This window comes from Balaenoptera musculus, chromosome 2, assembly GCF_009873245.2.
Source record: "Balaenoptera musculus isolate JJ_BM4_2016_0621 chromosome 2, mBalMus1.pri.v3, whole genome shotgun sequence".
Classification (NCBI taxonomy): Eukaryota; Metazoa; Chordata; class Mammalia; order Artiodactyla; family Balaenopteridae; genus Balaenoptera; species Balaenoptera musculus.
The window spans coordinates 108842676-108862797 of NC_045786.1; the positions used below are offsets into that span (position 1 = coordinate 108842676).

Consider the following 20122-nt stretch of genomic DNA (forward strand, 5'->3'; position numbering starts at 1 on the left):
CATTTTAACTATAGTTTTTGGGTAGTATAGACTTTATTTCATATATTGTTAGTTTTGTATTAACATTATCATAGTTTATTAGCTTGAGGGTTGAATTTCTTCCCTCAAAATGCAAACTAATATCGTAATAAAAAGACAAAGCGAATTCTTCTCTTCAAAATTGTTACAAAAGACTCTTGGGTTATATATTTATTCCGTCAAGTACTCTAAGCCTGTACCATATGATATTCCTTCCACGAAGTCCATCTCAGAAGTGTCAGTTTTCTTCCCTGGGTTCCCATAGCACTATCCTTGTATCTCTTTTATAGCACTTATTTGTATCTTTTACAGTGCCTTAATGTTCCTTTTAGGTGGAGGGTGAAGTTTGATTTATAGAAGTAGAAATTTTGCTTCGGATGCTCTATTTATAGAAATCTGGTCTTTCCGATGTTACTTTATAAGTCTTTCCACGATAAGCTTTTAAACAGTGGGTTAAATAAAATGAGACTCAACTAGTAGTTTGGGCTGTATTTCTTCCCTTAGAAAAACATAAAGCTCAAGCAAATATTATACCACTCACTTTGTTTCATCCAAGTTGCTCATCAACACATTTACTTTGTAAAGAATTACCAAGTTAAAGTGCAACTGCTTTATAACAACTGGAGACTTGTTAAAATGAAACAGATGTAAAGAATTACCCCCCCCCGCAGATGTAAAGAATTTTTGATGTGTTTTTCGGTCTTAACTATTCACCTTTAAACAAATCAGAACTTATATGAACAACTAATCATGTAATCATTATTCCCATTGCAATTGTAGACATCACAAATTTTTCCCACTTTTTCCTGTTGTATTAGCCAGAAAACTTTTGGTGGCAATTTGGAGAAATATTAAATGAAAATATCTTCAACTAGGAGTGAAGAAAGCTCTGGAGGGAACGTGGAACAGTGAAAGAAGAGAAAAGCTTTACCTTGATAGAATCAGGACCACCAACGGACCTTTTCTGTCTCTAGCTTGGAACCTGGGATCAGAAAGGTGGGTTCAAGTCTCGGCCGTTAAGCCTTAATTTCTGTATCAGTAAGAAAATCTTTACTAATTCAATATTGTATTAAACAAGATGATACATTAAAAAAAGCCTATAGAATTGTGCCCAACTCAAAGTTCCTAATTCCATGACACTGGACATATTTTTTCATAACTATTGATATTCATATAGCACCTTTAATCCAGACAATTCAGGATACCAGGTCACTAAATGACGAGCAGAAATTTTAATGTTTAAGAACAAACTAAATGAAACAAAACACAAAACAATACAAAAGAAACAAAAAAAATCAAAAAACTATATCCTGAGAATATCCCAGTCCAGCATTTGCCTTGGCAAAGAAATAAATTTCTGAGCTCAAATTCATCCTACACCAGTGCAGTTCAACAGTTTTTTAAGTGTCTAGTTGATGCCACACAGGCAGTTACAGAAGACAAAATTTCTCCCTTTGAGACACAGTCTAAAAGGGAGATATTAAAATGCAATGTGATGTTCAATGCATAGAAGAATATATAAAGTACTGCAGGAACACAGATGAAGAAGCAGTTACATTTGCTTGGTTTGAGAGGAGGGTAAGAAGCGTTAAGGAGTTATCAAGGGGAAGTGACATTTAAACCAGGCCTAAAAGGACTGGGAGTCAGCCAGATAGAACAAGGGAGAGAAGGGCGTTCAGGTGAAGGAAACAATAATGAGTATACAGTCAAATTCACAGAGATAATTAGGAAGACAAAGAATGCAAACCACTGCAAAGAATGTTCCAAAGAAAGGGCTCCTCTCAGAAAAAAGGCTAAGTTTCAGAGAAAATATTATTTGCTCCACAGAAATGATTTTCTGGACTCTGTGAGACTAACCAGCCATCTTTTGTGAGTAAAATAATTTCAAATACAAGAATGATAAAGAAAATTAGCTTTATTTATGTAAATTAGAAAAATTGATTGTAGTGTTAGAATTTGTCAAATGTTTTCATTCTGAACGATTTACAAGTGTATTTATATACAAACATAATAAAATAGAGTACCATCACATTGCTTTCGCTTGACTCCAAGTGTCTCTCCATTCTGAACATGCCCCTCTCACTTCGGGTTTTAATTTTTAACAGGGAAATGCTTCATTTTGACACAGTGCTTGATTCACATAGTATAACACTGAAGTGGAAGGAGAGTCAATGACCATCAACAATTAAAAATAATTATCCTTCAACCAATATGACTTTATCATTAGATTTTTTCTATATTAAAATGTTTCATGTTAAAAAAACATACTTGTATTCATTGAGGATCTAAATTTGTTGTACTAAATTTGACATTTATATAAACCCATAGTTAATTTAAATATAGATATGAATCTATATTAAACTCATTGGTATGAATGTTTGCCATAAATGAAAATGAAGAAAATTATTAGGAACAGAGGTAAAAGAAAATCCATGTGAGAAATTGAAGTAGAAATGCCCTATTCTATTTAAAATGACTAAAATTTCAATTTTCTGAACTCAATACATATAAAACCAATAGATGGTAAAAAGCCATATTTATAGACACCAAATCTTAACTCACACTGTAGGGCCATAATTAATTTGTACTATTACATATTTTAGATAATTCTAAACCAAGTTTCCTAAATAGCTTTCCAATCATTTATGTTGTTTGAGAAATCCAAGAAAGTCTAATACAATTATTGAATAAGGCCGAATTTTAAACTGGCAATCGAGATACAATATAAATGCAGATAATTTATATTAGAGTCAAATTTATATCTGTCATAGTACTATGTGTGTATGGACTATTAGAAGAAATAAATTTTGTTTTTAAAGCAGTGGTTGGTTTTCTAAGTTTAGTTCTTTAGCACTTTATTGAAATTCCTGGCAAGAATTCTGACAGAGCTCTGTGATTTTATTATATGAAAGAAAGAAAAAAAAAACCCCACAAAAAATGTTAAGTTTGCTGTGACTTTTCAAAGCTATTTAAGTTAAAACAAACAGCCTCCAAGTGCACTTGTGTCTAAAATGCCACTTTTGCCCCCAAAGTGAAAGAAATGATCAAGTATTGTGTTAAGGTGCTTACTATTCAAAAAAAAAAAAAAAGAAAGAAATCAGAGGAAGTTGGTCTTTAATTGGATGCTTGAATTCTTTCCAGAGTTCTTAGTATGTTTAGATGTTGGTATCTTGAGTTTGACACTTTCTTGATTGCCCTTTATAGCAGCTTCAAGGCGGGCTTTCAAGGCTGGAGAAGAAGCCATTACACTTTTAAAAACTGATGAATACTGAGGCCCAATCTGCATGAGATTTTGCAAAGCAAAGTCATGCAGATTTCTCATTATGGAAGTTGCTGATCCCAGAGCATTCTCATCCAAAAGGAAGGAAATGAGGATGGGCAGAAGACAGGCCACCAGCTGAGAGCCTGGAAAGTAAACAAATGATGTAAGCCCCAGGTTCAGGGATGTAAATGTTTCTTATACACTTGATCTGGACATATTTCCCCCACTTGAAGGGAAGCAGTTCTTCCAATCTCTTTTCCCAAATTAATACAAAACAATATCAATACTTGGGATTAACATAAACACCTGCCTTTCCACGAGTGTGAAAATATAATGTTAAGTGACTAATGGGATGTTTTACATTTTAAATAACGTTAAATTTCTGATTTTGGACAGACTCTGATTTAGCGTGCATTTAGTGCTAGCACTTACGATGCTGTTCCTCAGCAATGGCGACCAGTGCTTCCAAGACCTTTATGCCTTCTTGAAAGATCTGAAGCTCAGTAGTGTCTTCAGGTTTTCTTTTGTCTATTTCCTGCAGTTTTTCCACGATAGAGGCTACTAAAGAGTAAATGTACGGGTAGGAAACAGCTGGATTCGGATACTGAAAAATGGAAAGTAGGAGCTGATAGGTCTTGATTTGTACCTAACCAGAAAAAAGACAAAAATAGTATAAACTGTAAATATAAATTTACATTTACATTAAAATGTAAGTTTTAATGTAAATTTTTTTTTTTAATTTTTATTTATTTATTTATTTATTTATGGCTGTGTTGGGTCTTCGTTTCTGTGTGAGGGCTTTCTCTAGTTGCGGCAAGTGGGGGCCACTCTTCATCGCGGTGCGCGGGCCTCTCACTATCGTGGCCTCTCCCGTTGCGGAGCACAGGCTCCAGACGCGCAGGCTCAGCAATTGTGGCTCACGGGCTTAGTCGCTCCGCGGCATGTGGGATCTTCCCAGACCAGGGCTCAAACCCGTGTCCCCTGCATTGGCAGGCAGATTCTCAACCACTGCGCCACCAGGGAAGCCCTAATATAAATTTTTAAAGTAAATTTAAAAATGTAAATGAAAAAAAATTTAAAGCCTCCCCTCCCACACTTAAATTTATTTTATTTCTAATTTATCTTTAATTTTGGAAGTCCAAGCACTAACAGGTATTCAAACTTGCATGCTAACAGTGGTTGTGACAGCTTGGAATGGGAATAAAGTGGTTAATTTTTCTTCTTTTGACTAGTTCCCATTTTCCCCCTCATTTGTCTCTCTATAATGTAAAAAATCAAACGAACACACAAAGTTGAAAAATATTTTGGAGATTTTGGAAAATGTTTTAGATGAAAATCACATATATTTGATGCTATGAAGGTTTTAAGGAACCATGTCTGGACCATATTAATTATGTGTTATCACATACTGGAGGCACCACTTTGAGACTGCTACATAAAGCTCCTGTTAGGCTAGAGGAAACAAACAGGACAGAAGAACAAAAGGAGATGACTATACATCAAATATATAAACCATCCTTTATTTAATTCATTGTGATATTTGAATGATTATTTTTTTCTGAGAGAAAATCTGGTTCCTAAATTTTAGGAGTCTATTTGTGATCATGTGCTACAAACTTATTTTGTACCACATAACAGCATAGGAAATAAATTTAGCAAATAAAAGGGCCAGAAAGGAATGGGATTAATTTGTATGTGCTGTTTTTGAAATAAGTCCCATTATTTTACAGTCATATACTGAAGGCACATGCTAGAGTCTTCCTTTCCTTTTTTTTTTGAAAGGAAATCCACTGAAGTTCTAGGGATATATCAATTTTAAGATGCCCCTGTTTCAAATTTAGTTTTTTTTTTTTTATTTTTTAAAAAACATTTTCTTTATCTTTCTCCAACTAACTACATTCCATCCTCAGGGCCAAAAAACAAGACCATTATTATTTGACTTTGTCAACCCAAGAACATGAATTAATCCAAACCTAAAAATAAAAAATTTCAGTCTGGTACTTTCTGTTGGAATCAACAAAATCATAAGGAAAAGTTTTGCAAAAGCCTAAACATGTTCCTATTACAAACATCTATCTTCTACAGACACTTACCATAGGATCTTTTATCTCAAGAGTAGCCTTAAATTTCTCAATACAGCGCTTCTGAAGGCATGGGATCGTAGTTACTTCTGGACTGGTAGACAAAGTAAATACTGTGACAGCAGTAAGCAGACTGACTTCATCAAGTTCTTGACGTGTTCCAGCTACTAAAAAGACATAATCTATGAGAAACAGATCCCAACACTTGTCATATTTACTGTTTTATACAGCTGTGAAGCTGTCTCTAGTTTGGTAGTAATTTCTTTTGTGTACCTAAAGATTACAGACAGTAATACTGACTGACTGACTAAGAATCCTGGCAGATGCTGTATGTAGCTTTAAACTATGCATTTTAAGTAATTCTAGAGCCAAGAATTACCAAAGAAATTATAATCTTCACAAGTAAAGACATCAGTAAATACTTATATACATTTACTAGGAATATGCATTAACTAGTTGTGTGACCTTGGATATTTAACCCCGTATTCAGTTTTCTCATCTGTAAAATGAATGTAACAGTACTTAAATTTATAAGGTTATGAGGATTAAATGAGTTAATCCTCGCAAAGCATTCAGAATAGCATGTTGCACATAATGCTCAATATAAATTAGCTATTATATTATTATTTTTATTGTGGAGAAATACAGAAATGCTTGGACAGTTGTTTTTTCTTTGTTAAGTTTAAAGTATTCATATTTTGATAATACATGTGTCAAGTGAAAATAACTTAGCACTTTGTTCGCTACATATACCATTTCTTAACAGTACAGAAAAATTTGAAAATATCTGTGTGCGCCACAATCATTTAAAGGAATTTTCTACTGGATGTAATTTACTTCATTTCCCAAAGTCATACTCTCATTGAATAATTTTAATGAACCTGTTGTGGAAAATCAATGTTATTTGAAAAGGAAAAGGTGTGGCAAATTCAACTCATTAAATTGTGTAAGAATGGATTGCTACTTATGAAAAAAATTACATATATATGTAGAAGGTTTGGTAACATTCACTCATCAAATACTTAAGAAACATTTTCTATGTGCCAGCACTCTTTTTGGCACTGAGAATACAATTTACAGAGAAGATACAGAATATACCAAGAAGTAAATAAAGGATTTCAGCTAGTCACAAGGTCTATGAATATAAAAAAATATATTAAGAGATAAAAGAAAGCAACCCAGGAGTTGCTACGTTGGGCGGTCAGAAAAAGGTTTGAGGAAATTAGTGTTTGAGCTGACACCTGAGACACAGCAGCAATGACAGCAAAATACTATGGATGGGTAGGATTTATTTTATAAAAATAATTTGAATAATTCTGAGGTAAAACAGGTGCATGGTTAACATTTAGAATTATGACAGTATTATTATAAGCACTTTATATTTAATCCTCATTAACATCACGAGGTAGGTACACTTATTTCCCCCATTTTATGGATGAGAAACTGAGGAACGGAAATTCAGTTATTTGCCCAAATCACACAGTTAGTAAGGCATTCAGTTTGATTCCAGAAAGCATACTGTTAACCATGATGCCATAGTGCTTCACATACAGCCAAGTTAGTCATTTATAGCAACTTGAAACTACAACAGCTAGTCTGTTCAGTAAAAATGTCTTTTTGTTCTCCGTAAGATAAAGCTCTCCTGGGTTCCTCTTCCCATTTCTTCTAAAATTCCCTTATTCTCCCAGCCCTGCCCAAATTCCCTTCAACCCATTCTCTTTTACCTACAATAGATGCAAGGTTCCCTTAGCATTAAGCCCCATGGAGAGGCCTATGTGGTAAGGAACTGAGGCCTCCTGCTAACTAACAGCCAGTGAGAGACTGAGGCCTCTTACCAACAGCCATGAGCGAGTCCCCTTGGAAATGGGGTCTTTAGCTGTGACCCTGGCCAACATCTTAACAGTAACCTCATGAGAGACCCCAAGACAGAACCACCCAGCTATGCTGCTCCCCAATTCCTGACCCTCAAAAACTGTCAGGTAACAAATGTTTGTTGTTTGACGTCACTAAGTTTTGGAGCAATTTGTTATGTAGCAAATGTTTCCCCTATCATGATCAGCTCCTTCCTTAATTCTTCTCAGTAGCTGGTCCAAATCCTCAACGTCCTAACCTCATTCTCTGACAGACAACAGAAAACCATCTCTGTGTGTGTGTGTGTGTGTGTGTGTGTGTGTGTGTGTGTGTCTGTGGTGTGTGTGTGTGTGTGTGATGAAAGAGGCAAGCTCATCATAACTCAACCTAACAACTTACGCCTATTATTTTCCATCCTTACCTCCTTTTCCTCCCTCACACTGGCAGAGGTTCATCCTTCTAAATGTGCTGTGAATTTTTTTCCTTTCTGCCTAGAAAAGGGACGCTGCTTCCCTCCCTAATGGTTCCAACTCCAACCCCATTTCCACCTTTTTTTTCCCCCATAAGCATGAACTCATACTAGAGCCTCATCTAAAAAAAAAAGAAAATAAAACTCCTTGACCCTGTATCTTCCTTCAGCTTTCTCGTCTCCCTGTCGAGTGGAGCCTGTACTTGATCCTTCCCCTCCCTTACTCCTCTGTCGTACCTCAACGCTGTGAGCGTGATCTCCACAGTGTATTTTGCACTGCTGACCACTCTCGAGTCATTAAAACTCTCTTTTCTTTAGCTTCTGTTTCTGCATTACATTCGGAATCTCCTCCCATCTTGTTGCATAAACCCAAGTTAGGTGATCTCAACCACCCCACTGACAACTCCCAAACACATGCAGTCTAAAACCATCTCTAGCCAGACTTTCTTGAAGCCCAGACGGCTTCATATTTCATCCCACTTGATTATCCTGTAGGCATTTCAAAATAAACTCACTATCTTCCCCTGAAAACCCTCACTTTGGTATTTCTGTTAAGGGCACCATGAACGCTCAACTCACCTTACCCTTTCAACTCCTAAACCAAACTATCAGTAAATTCTGTTAATATTTGCTTAACATTTTGGTTTTCATTATTTCATTCCTTGTTATCGTTACTGCTACTATCTTGTCTCCAACAGTCTTGCTTTTTTCTGTATACTGCTGCCAGAGTGAGTCTTTAGAAATGCAAATCCCATCACTTTACTCCTGTTTTAAGAACACATGCCTATTAAAGGCAGCCCAAATTACCAATCATGCCAAACCTTCCATCATCTGGCCCCACTTACCATCCAACTTCCATCTCTTTACTAATCACCGTTCACCACCCTCTTACTCTTTCCCCTCAAACCCACATTCTCTTGTTGCCCTACTTGCTGCCTCCAAGTGTACCATGCTATTTAGGTCTCCTGGTCTTAGATCAAAATGTTGCGCGAGAATCCTTTTCTGTGATGTCCATGTGGAGAATGGAGAATGCTTTCTAATCCTTTAAGAAACAGACTGTTTTGAGAAGACTCTTGGGGTAGCTACAGAGGTGTACCATTGAGCTCCCCTTCGTGAGGGCAGGTGCTGCCCAGCTGTGAGGCATGTGGTCAGCTGTTAGCTCCTCAGGGTTGGCCTCAGCCCCCGAGTTTGCTTGACTGAGATCACAGTCTTCAGGGGGCAGCCACATCTGACGGAGTGTAGACACTGTTGTCCTATGGGAGGCACTGACAGGCAATATTCAGAGCCGCCCAGCAGGCGTGCTGAGCTTTGCCGGATGCTCGTATTGCAGCTTGGCTTCTTTTGCCCAAGACTGCTTTCCCCATTCCCTTCACAGATGTTGTTCCTTAATAAGCCTCTTGCTCCCCAAACTCCATCTCAGCATGAGCTTCCGGAGAACCCTACTGTGACACTCTGCCTGATTCACTCAAACAGAGCTGACTACTCTAACTTTTTGCCAGTTGTCTTTTTTTTTTTAAGGTTTTTTTTTTTGATGTGGACCAATTTTAAAGTCTTTATTGAATTTGTTACAATATTGCTTCTGTTTTATGTTTCGGTTTTTTGGCCACAAGGCATGTGGGATCTTAGCTTCCCGACCAGGGATCCAACCCACACCCCCTGCACTGGAAAGCGAAGTCTTAACCACTGGACCGCCAGGGAAGTCCCTATCTCCTTTTTTTAATACTAGAAGGGCAGTGATAAATAAGACATTACTGTTGCCTTCAAGGAGCTCGTATGGTATTAATCATACCTTATGGCACTAGCCTCCCCTAGACTCCCAACTTTGGGCACAAAGTGGGTGGTCAATAAATGCTGAATTCAACTGAAACCTTTTTACCATACAAAATAGAATATGGTGAATTGTGACACTGATAAACAGAACAAAGAAGGCAGGGATAGGGACTTCCCTGGTGGTCCAGTGGTTAAGAATCCACCTCCCACGCAGGGGATGTGGGTTCGATCCCTGGTCGGGGAACTAAGATCCCACGTGCCACGGAGCAACTAAGCCTGCGCGCTGTAGAGCCTGTGAGCCACGACTAGAGAGCCCTGCACGCTGCAACTACTGAGCCCACGTGCTCTGGAGCCTGTGCACCACAATTAGAGGGAAACCCACACACCACAACAAAAGATCCCGTGTGCCACAACTAAGACCTGATGCAGCCAAATAAATAAATAAATATTTTTTTTAAAAAAGGAGATAATTTATAATAGGTCTAAACACTTTTTACAATTACCACGACATAATGTTGAAAATAAGACCTACTCAACAATAACAAAGGGAAAAACTAAGTTTAATGGATATTGAACATAATACTAGCTATCATTTATAGATATATGCCAGGTAAAAAGCAGGATGCTTTTCACGTATTATGTTATTGCTCTAACAGTCTCCTGCAACACAATCTCCTCGTTTTGTTAATGAGAAAACTAAGGCTCAGAGAAGTTGGATAACTTGTCTAGTCACTTAGCTAGTAGGTGCTGGAGGGACAGATCAGTCTTGTATTATATTTATAATGTATACCTTATGCAGTTTTCAGTACACTGTGCGTATTAAAAAAGTTCTGTCAGCTAGACATGGATGATACTGTATTTTAAAATTAACATACTATTACATTTGAAGGTCTCTCACTGTCAGCATACAGGCTGCCAGTCATTTAATTGCATTAACGTTAAAGATACTAAAATGAGACCATAGATATTTTCTATCTACAATACATATCCTCTAAACAAGTACGTAGTGAATTGTGGTCTCTTTTAGGTGAGACTGACAAACATGATCAAGTAAATAGCTTATTCTCAAAAAACTGTCCCTCTTGCTTTTTAAAACAAACTGAACAACTGCTTCCAAAGAGACTAAATTACCTGGATCCCAACAGTCAAGAACTGTTGTTAAAGCACTACGGAGAAGGTCAGTCCAAGCACTATGGCTCTTTTCTGCTCGGGCCATGGGAGAAGATAATATTCCTTTCAGAGCCTGCAGGGAAGCTGCAACTGTTGAAGATAGCTGGCCCCCAGGTAACTTCACAGCAGTTTCTCTGAGGACTCCAATTGTGAGGTACAGTATAGTAGGGAGGATTGAGATGCTTCCTGTAATGTTTTTAAAAAACACTATTTCAGTCTATATACAGTTCCTCAAAGGAAATCACCAAATGAGTTAGATAATGTCAAAGATTTCTAGCTTTTAAGATTATTCTCTTAGGGAATATGGATTATTATAACTGTTAAGATAATTTAAATAACTTTAAGATTTTAAAGGTTGGATTAAATTTTGGTTATAATTGGAGATGTTATTTAAAGTATATCACAGTACCATTATCCATTGCTGTGTTATTTTGTCTTATTTGGTAGTTGACATTGAATTTATTTTTACTTTTTAGTGTGGTAAAATATATGTAACAAAAAATTTACCATTTTAATCATTTTTAATAGTTCAGTGGCATTAAGTACATTCATAATGTTGTGCAACCACTATCACTATCCATTTGGCTTTATTTTATATTAAACCCTTTTGAAGCAATTTGTAGTGAATCACTCAGTACAAAATATTAAAGTTTCCATGGCCACTAAGTAGTTAAAAAGTTTAAAGTGAAAGGGAAGAGACTAAAGCTAAAATAGTCAATCAATTTTCCCAGAGGCTATCAATAAAACTCATATCGTATATTTTTGCCCCCAATTCTCTGCTAGTCACTTTTTCTGCTACTATTGGTATACGACAGTGTGTGAGAACAAGGAATACAGGTTTAAAAGTCAAACTGAAGCTTAAAGTCATGTTAAAAATAAGACAGCATGTAAGTTGGTCAAGACACATTTAAGCAGAAATATGCTTACCAATTAAGAAGTATCTATTAAATACTGAGTCCCTATTATGTACTAGAGGGTACAAAATTTCACTGGAAACAAGACATATGTCTGTATATATATTTATCTTCTCTTTCTATAATAATCAATTACATATACCTCTATATGACACATAAAAACTACATATGGAAGCTACACACACACACACACACAAAACAAACAAAAAAAAAAAGAAAAAGAAAAACAAAACAAAACAAAACTCAATATGAGCCAGAGTTTTTAGGGAAGCCTTCACAGATGAGGACAGGGCTGGAGTTGAACTTGAAAGGAAGGCAAAATTTTACAAAGGAGAGAAGGGGTGGGGTCTTTTCAGATCAAGTAACACCACTGACAATAGTACAGAACAGGGATATGCATGAAGCCTCCTGGGTTTAAGGTTCACACAGAAGGAACCAGGAGGCAGATGTACTCTGCAGAGCCTTACACACTATATTAAAGGCATGGAGCTGATTCAAAAGAGAACTGGATGGGACGAGAAGCTTCTGCTGTCACTGAGGCAGGGGAAGTCCGTTAGATACTGTATACCAAAAGATGCCCAAGAGCTAGTAACTGCCATTGATGGGTTTACAATATTCTCAACCATGGAAGAGACCATCTATGTAGAGTACAAGCTGTCTCTATATTTACTTTCACCCTTTTAGTAAAACAGATTACTAGAATGTAATGTTAACCGTAGAGGATTAAAGACCATACGCAAAGCTTTGGGGGTCAGCATTTGTGTAATGAGGAAAAGATAAGCAACCATTACCTCCACTATCTATCAAAACCATTTCTCTGCTTCCAAGTCAAGTAAAGCAATCAAACACCACAACATACCTTCAGGAGAGCACACTGCAGGAAGTTCAGAGAGGATAACTAATGCAGCGGAAACCAACCTACTTCCATCTTCTGACAGCATCTGTGGCTTTGTAGCTTTTACTCCTGGGCTACCTGTCAATTTAGGATTTAGCTCTGGGAGCTGTCTAACTAGAATGCATACACACAATTCCAGTGTTGCAAAGACCAAAGATTTCCCAGGCACAAGTCCTCCTGTGTCCTTTCCCTCTCCAAATTCTGGCAAGGTTTCCTTTTCAGCAGCCCCATCATCAACTAAAAGACAAAAAGAACAATGTTGAATAAATGCTTCAGGTTTGTTTTGCTTCTGGTAGATGGCAATTTAGTTCATTTCTGTTGTAGGTAACAGATTTAAATGGGTTAAGTCTTGGGTCTTAAAGAATGAAAGAGAAAGTTATGGAGGTAAAAGTAGTTGTCTTTATTTGGACTTCTTATTGCAATGGATCAAAAGAAATCCTCGGTGACCTTCTCAGCCTTAAAATATTGTCTGGTTAACTCCTTGCTGTTAAGGTGTGAACCTGACAGCTAGAGCTCCAGCACTGACCTTACCACCTTAATACTGGTAGTGGCTGGACAGAAAGATAGGAACTGAGGTCCCTGATGTCTTTAAGAAGCTGCCATCTCAGCCCAGGACTGCCAACTTCTGGACTTCTTTTAGATAAGAGAATAAGTCCTTGTGTTTAAAATCTACTGTTATATTGGATTTTCTGTTATATGTAGTCAAATGTAATCTTAAGTGATAAACTCACCAATACCAAATTTGACTTGTAAATGAACAATTTAATCACTTTGCAAAACTTAAGTTATTAAAGAATTGTCAGTAGTTCTTTCCATGTACATTGGTAAACACTTAAACGTAGGTACTCAATCAGTATAAAGATTTTTTTTCCTTCCAGGGCTGTTAAAATTCTAATTTTCCCAAGGAATAGTAGTTTAGCTACTGACAACATCCAAGCTCACATGTAGAGGCGCATGAGAGGATTTGAAGCCATACCTAGAGATGTTTCATTTGTACTGTACACAATAGATTCTCAGAACGACACAGACACATAAGCAGTACTTTAAAAAATAATGATGCCGTGTGATTAATTTGGCACTATAGGAACATTCACCTTCTGCACTTCGTCTTTTCTCCTTCACATGTTCTTGAGCTGCACAGATAACCTGCCTTACCACTTCAAGAGAAGCCAGCTGAATGGAAGGTGATTCTCGGGTCAAAATTACTCGATGTAGTACATTCAACAACTCGATACCCAAGTCCTATCACAGAAAACAGGTGAGACTATATGGAAAATTACATACTTAAAAAAAAAATACCAATGTTAAATGCCATGACAAAATTCAGAGAAAGAGAATATAACAATGGTCCACAAAAAATAAAGGTGTTAGGGCAATAAAGTTATGTAACACTTGCTCCACTGTAAACCAACTCCAGGTTGGTTTTTGTCCAATCCTGTGGGAGATGGCACTATGACAAAAGATCATTTTCACACAGGTCCTAAAGTGGGAAAACAAACAAGGAGATTTCTAAAACAAGATGAAAAATGTGGCTAAAAGTATATAAGGACTGCCATGTAGATTCCTAGATTTAGAAAACTAAGGTTTTCTAGTACTAATAAAGAATGATGGTGAAGTATGACATTAAAAGTGGATAAGTTATTAAGCACAGAATGAATATCTCTCTAAAGAATAAAATACATTGGACAAATACTATTTCATTTTCCCCTTTTCTATTGGTTACTCTGGTGGCTTTCTTTCATCTTTGAAAATAATAGTAAAACTGTCATTATGATACTTGTTTTAACATACAGAATAAACAAGCAGAAAAAGTTTAAAATTTATTCAAGTACAATCCAAGTCAGGCAGGAGCCTGATTAATACTTTAAACCTAATAAACGATAGTAGTAATAAGTTAAATAACTGTCTGTATAGAAAAGAAATCATACCATCCATTTTTCTTAACATCCAAGAGTCAATTTAATATACAATTCAATATACTGGTAGTACCTGATGCTAAGGGTGCCTGCCCAATACAGAGTTGCTCTTGGGAAAGCAGTTGAAGGAAGTGCCATTCTTTGTACAGTGATTTTTTTTTTTTTTAAACATCTCTATTGGAGTATAATTGCTTTACAATGGTGTGTTAGTTTCTGCTGTATCACAAAGTGAATCAGCTGTGTACAGTGATCTTTTAACCATGGTCACAACTGGGTCTGATATTAGTGTCTGACTCCACCTACAGACTAGCCAGCCGTCTCTTAAAAAGACTTGGATAGAGAACTCAGCCAAGAGGAATACTACGTAACTGACAATAACTACGTGAACCAAGAAGAAACTCTCTCAGGGAAATGGGGTATAAGATACAGGTATATACGAAGAGCAGGGTGCACTGAAGTGGAAAGAGACAAAGACAGTATGATATAGAACCTTCCCATCATTGCAGAAAGTTCACACGAAGAGCTGCTACACGGAGTGGTTGGCTGGTGGCAGCAGAAATAAGCGCGGCAGAAGCAGAGACAGAAAGTGGCAGAAAGAGGCATGACTGCTCCTGGCTCAGCACAGTTGCTGATGCCATTTCAGTTCTGAGGCCTAGCTGTGCAGTTTTTTAGTTTCCTTTTTACTTCTCCGTGTTTACTGCCTATTCACTGTAGTAACCTGGACATGTTTCTGTTCCTGTTCCTTGAAATGTACAGAAGCCAAACAAAAAAACGAGAAATCACCTGATCACTGCCAATTTTAGATCTGGGCCAAGGAACATCTAGAAGGGCCTGTAACGCATGTAAACAAGCAGTAATGCTTTCCATGGTTGCATCTGAACGTAAGGAGCACAGAAATTCCACACTGATTCCTGTAGAAAGCAGAAAAAGAGAACGAGGCTTCTTTGAGATTCTTAGTTTATGAAGTTAAATAATTTTCTATTTTGATAAGATATACAAATAAACCTAGCAAAAAGGTAATGCAAATAAACCACAATGAATTTAAGACTAAACAATTAAGTGATAAGGCAATCTCTTAATAGTTTGTTTTTATCAACATGTACACAAATAATAATCTCAATTAGGCTTGCACACTACTGCAAAAATTACAATAAAATTGCACCAGAGAATTTAACACGTGGAGTTTCGTAACTTTATTTTGACTAAAATTTATTGAGTGATTACCACGTATCAGGCATTGCACTTTAAGTATATATCATTTCACTCTCGCACTATCTGAGGAAGTAGGTACTATTATTACCACTCCTTTTAAGCACATAGAGCTTAAGCAGTTTGCTAAAGGTCCATTACAAGGGGGCACACCAAGAATTTGAACTGAGGTAATTGTACTGCACAGCTTATGCCCTGCCAATCTTCATTATATAAAAGTTCATTTTTATCTTTTAAAATTTTTTTATTTAAAAAAAATATTTATTTATTTATTTGGCTGCACTGGGTCTTCACTGCCTCACGCGGGATCTTCGTTGCAGCATGCAAACTCTTAGTTGAGGCACGTGGGACCTAGTTCCCTGACCGAATTAGGGACCGGACCTAGGCCCCCTGCATTGGGAGCGCCGAGTCTTAGCCACTAGACCACCAGGGAAGTCCTAAAAGTCTGCTTTTAAAAAGCTCTCATCTCAAGGCAAGCGAAAACAAAATTTTAACATACCCAAGGATATAATAAATCCGGTCATGTTTGGCCTGGTAAGGAATAACAGAAGCTCTATGAACCATAAACCTTACTTAATTTAATCACTTGCCTTTATAACTCTCACATGTCATTTAAATCAATAACTTATTTATAGGTAATGATCTAATAAGTTGTTTCCTCAGAACAAGGTAAGTATGAAAAACATTTATTCTAGAAACTCACTGTACCTAGAAAGATACTTCACTTTAAAAATGAAGTTCCAGGAAAGCCAAAAAATGGGTTAAAGTTCATAAATGTAAAAATCTCACTTATCTTTGACCTTAAATATTTGCTTGCAATTGTGTACCTGTGAGTATACTTTCTTTTTTTTAAAAATAAATCTATTTATTTTTACTTATTTATTATTTTTGGCTGTGTTCGGTCTTTGTTGCTGTGTGCGGGCTTTCTCTAGTTGCAGCGAGCGGGGGCCACTCTTCACTGCGGTGCGCGGGCTTCTCATTGCGGTGGCTTCTCTTGTTGCAGAGCACAGGCTCTAGAGCGTGCGGGCTTCAGTAGATGTGGCGCGTGGGCTCAGTAGTTGTGGCTCGTGGGCTCTAGAGCGCAGGCTCAGTAGTTGTGGCTCACGGGCTTAGTTGCTCCGCGGCACGTGGGATCTTCCCGGACCAGGGCTTGAACCCGTGTCCCCTGCATTGGCAGGCGGACTCTTAACCACTGTGCCACCAGGGAAGCCCCGAGTATACTTTCTTGAACCTTGCAATCCTTGAGAATGGGGAGGGGGACACAACTCAGTATATTGTTATTTTTTATATACTGAGAAATTCAGAACATTTGTAGACCCTACACGGGTCTTTTAAAAAGCATATGGAAAGAACTAGGCTTCTTGTGCAAATTTTACATACATTCAACTCGATGCTAAAGCCAGTCTGTAATGGCATTCTAGACTTAATATAATGAAATTTGCAATTTTATAAGATGTATACAAGCTTACTCACTTGTATACATCAAGGCTATCACTAATGCCTAATAAAGAATGAAGTAATAGGGGCTTCCCTGGTGGCGCAGTGGTTGAGAATCTGCCTGCTAATGCAGGGGACACGGGTTCGAGCCCTAGTCTGGGAAGATCCCACATGCCGCGGAGCAACTAAGCCCGTGCGCCACAACTACTGAGCCTGCGCTCTAGAGCCCGCAAGCCACGACTACTAAAGCCCACCCGCTTAGAGTCCGTGCTCTGCAACAAGAGAAGCCACCGCAATGAGAAGCCCACGCACCACAACGAAGAGTAGCCCCCGCTCACCGCAACTAGAGAAAAGCCCACACGCAGCAACAAAGACCCAACGCAGCCAAAAATAAAATAAATAAATAAAATTAAAAAAAAAAAAAAAAAAAAAAAAGAATGAAGTAATAGCCACCAAGAGCTGATAGGCAGGGGGCACAATTCAAGAAAAACTCTGTAGTGTCAGAAGCTAGTAAGGTCTTTTACTGACCTAAAATAAGATGGAATCTCTCAGTGTAGACATCCTCAGGGGACTTTACTGGAGCCCCAGATGATGACCCCTGACACATGGAAGTTGGTGTTACAGGCCTTGAGAGATTAGGTGCTCCCTCATCTGGGTCAGCAACAACAAAGCCTGTGCTTGTAAGCCACAGTGCTGTAGCATGGAGGATAAACGCCCAGGAGTTGTAATAATGCGATTTTGCGTTTTCACTAGTCTCTGCTGTGTAGAAAGCACCACCTACAAAAAAGGGAAAGCAAACAGTTTCAGGAGGAATAAACGAAGAGATTAGCTCACATTACATTTTCCGTTTTATCTGTTACAAGATATAGACCATTTCCATCATCCCAAAAGTTCCTTTGTGACCCTTTCCAGTCAGTTCCCTACACCTCAAGGCAACTACTTTTTTTTAAAAATTTATCTATTTATTTATTTATTATTATTATTATTTTTTGGCCACGTTGGGTCTTCATTGCTGCGCGCGGGGTTTCTCTAATTGCGGCGAGCGGGGGCTACTCTTCATTGCGGTGTGTGGGCTTCTCATTGCCGTGGATTCTCTTGCTGCAGAGCACGGGCTCTAGGCACACGGGCTTCAGTAGTTGTGGTACGAGGGCTCAGCAGTTGTGGCTCGCGGGCTCTAGAGCGCAGGCTCAGTAGTTGTGGCGCAGGAGCTTAGTTGCTCCGCGGCATGTGGGATCTTCCCAGACGAGGGCTCAAACCTGTGTCCCCTGCACTGGCAGGCAGATTCTTAACCACTGTGCCACCAGGGAACCCTGGCAACTACTTTTTGACTTTTATCACCACAGATGTTTTGCCTGTGCTTGGACTTCACAGAAATGGAAAAATATCCAGTATGCACTTGTTTGTGACTGAGTTTTTTTCTTTTAATAAATTTATTTATTTTATTTATTTATTTTTGGCTGCACTGGGTCTTCGTTGCTGTGCGCGGGCTTTCTCTAGTTGCGGTGAGTGGGGGCTACTCTTCGTTGCAGTGCGTGGGCTTCTCACTGCGGTGGCTTCTCTTGCTGTGGAGAAAGGGCTCTAGGCACGCGGGCTCAGTAGTTGTGGCTCGCAGATTCTAGAGCACAGGCTCAGTAGTTGTGGCGCACAGGCTTAGTTGCTCTGCGGCATGTGGGGTCTTCCCGGACCAGGGCTCGAACCTGTGTCCCCTGCATTGGCAGGCGGATTCTTAACCACCATGCCACCAGGGAAGCCCCCCTTTTTTTATGTTGGCCATTTTTAAAGTTTTTATTCGGGACTTCCCTGGTGGCGTGGTGGTTAAGAATCCGCCTGCCAATGCACGGGACACAGGTTCGAGTCCCGGTCCGGGAAGATCCCACATGCCATGGAGCAACTAAGCCCGTGAGCCACAACTACTGAGCCTGTTTGCCACAACTACTGAAGCCCGCGCGCCTAGAGCCCGTGCTCCGAAACAAGAGAAGCCACTGCAATGAGAAGCCCACACACCGCAAGGAAGAGTAGCCCTCGCTTGCTGCAACTAGAGAAAGCCCGCACGCAGCAACCAAGACGCAACACAGCCAAATAAATAAATTAAAATAAATAAATAATTTTTAAAAAAGTTTGTATTGAATTTGTTACAATACTGCTTCTGTGTCATGTTTCGGTTTTTTTTGGCTACTAGGCACGTGGGATCTTAGCTCCCTAACCAGGGATCAAACCTGCACCCCCTGCATTGGAAGGCGAAGTCTTAACCACTGGATCACCAGGGAAGTCCCTGTGACTTAAGTTTTTGCTTAACAATGTTTCCAGAGATTCATCCATGCTGCTATGTTATCAATATTTTGTTATCAGTGATTTTATTTCTCCTGAGCATACAACTGTTGAGTCACAGGGCTGATGTATCCTTACAACTTTATAAGAAATTTACAGGCTAATTCTTAACTTTTTATTTTTAATCACAAAATATTTAAAAACAAATATGTGATGTGTATATGCGTGTTTAGAAGGTGAAAGATTTATAGGATATGAAGAGAAACCAGAGTATGTGTATGCATGTATAAAACAGATACCTATTTACCTATCTCCAAGATTAACATTTTGCCTTTCTTAAATCTCTTTCTTAAAAAACAAACAAACAAAAATCCCCTAAAACTTTGTACACCACTAATTCTTGCCCCTCCTTTTGTAACCACTTTCCTCAAGTCACTGTGAATCACTCTCATTATGGTCTTACACTTTCACTCTAGACGTTTGTATTCATAAATAATAGATGCTGTTATTTCGTGTCTGAGTTTACTTAAAAGGCCTCATACTGTGTGTATCCTTTTTAAACTTGCTTTCCCCCCAACACTATGTTTTAAAGATTTATGTGTCATTAACATTTGCTGGTAAATTATGTCAATAAATCACTTTATTTCCATTTTGTTTCCATTTTTAACGCTATTGAAAGGTAAAAAGTACAATAAACACTCCACATATCTTTGTGTATAATTCCAATTAAAATTCTAACAGAACTTGATAGGCTGACCCTAAAATTCATAGCAAAGAGTAAAAAAATAATAGCCATTTTGAAATAACATGAAGATTAAAAGCAGCTACCAAATATCTAATCCATAAAATGCAATATTAATAA

General features: G+C 38.1%; 1 protein-coding gene and 1 long non-coding RNA gene across 6 annotated transcripts in view; one reads left to right on the top strand and one right to left on the bottom strand.

The window, feature by feature from the left end:
* LOC118890109 overlaps positions 1-20122 on the top strand; it is a 73656-nt gene that overhangs the window by 48240 nt on the left and 5294 nt on the right. For both annotated transcript variants that reach the window (XR_005018676.1, XR_005018677.1), the window contains 2 exons: positions 894-1014; positions 13515-13688. This is a non-coding gene — a long non-coding RNA (uncharacterized LOC118890109). The remainder of the gene's footprint in view (positions 1-893; positions 1015-13514; positions 13689-20122) is intronic.
* Positions 1916-20122, bottom strand: part of HEATR5A (HEAT repeat containing 5A) — a 114888-nt gene continuing 96681 nt past the window's right edge. For 3 of the 4 annotated variants that reach the window (XM_036842427.1, XM_036842426.1, XM_036842429.1), the window contains 8 exons: positions 17521-17769; positions 15130-15257; positions 13525-13672; positions 12395-12667; positions 10583-10807; positions 5374-5528; positions 3713-3926; positions 1916-3423 (listed from right to left, as the gene is read on the bottom strand). In XM_036842427.1, the coding sequence (XP_036698322.1) occupies positions 3116-3423; positions 3713-3926; positions 5374-5528; positions 10583-10807; positions 12395-12667; positions 13525-13672; positions 15130-15257; positions 17521-17769 (1700 nt within the window). In that variant the 3' untranslated portion in view covers positions 1916-3115. The remainder of the gene's footprint in view (positions 3424-3712; positions 3927-5373; positions 5529-10582; positions 10808-12394; positions 12668-13524; positions 13673-15129; positions 15258-17520; positions 17770-20122) is intronic. The other variant, XM_036842428.1, reaches the window with a different exon arrangement.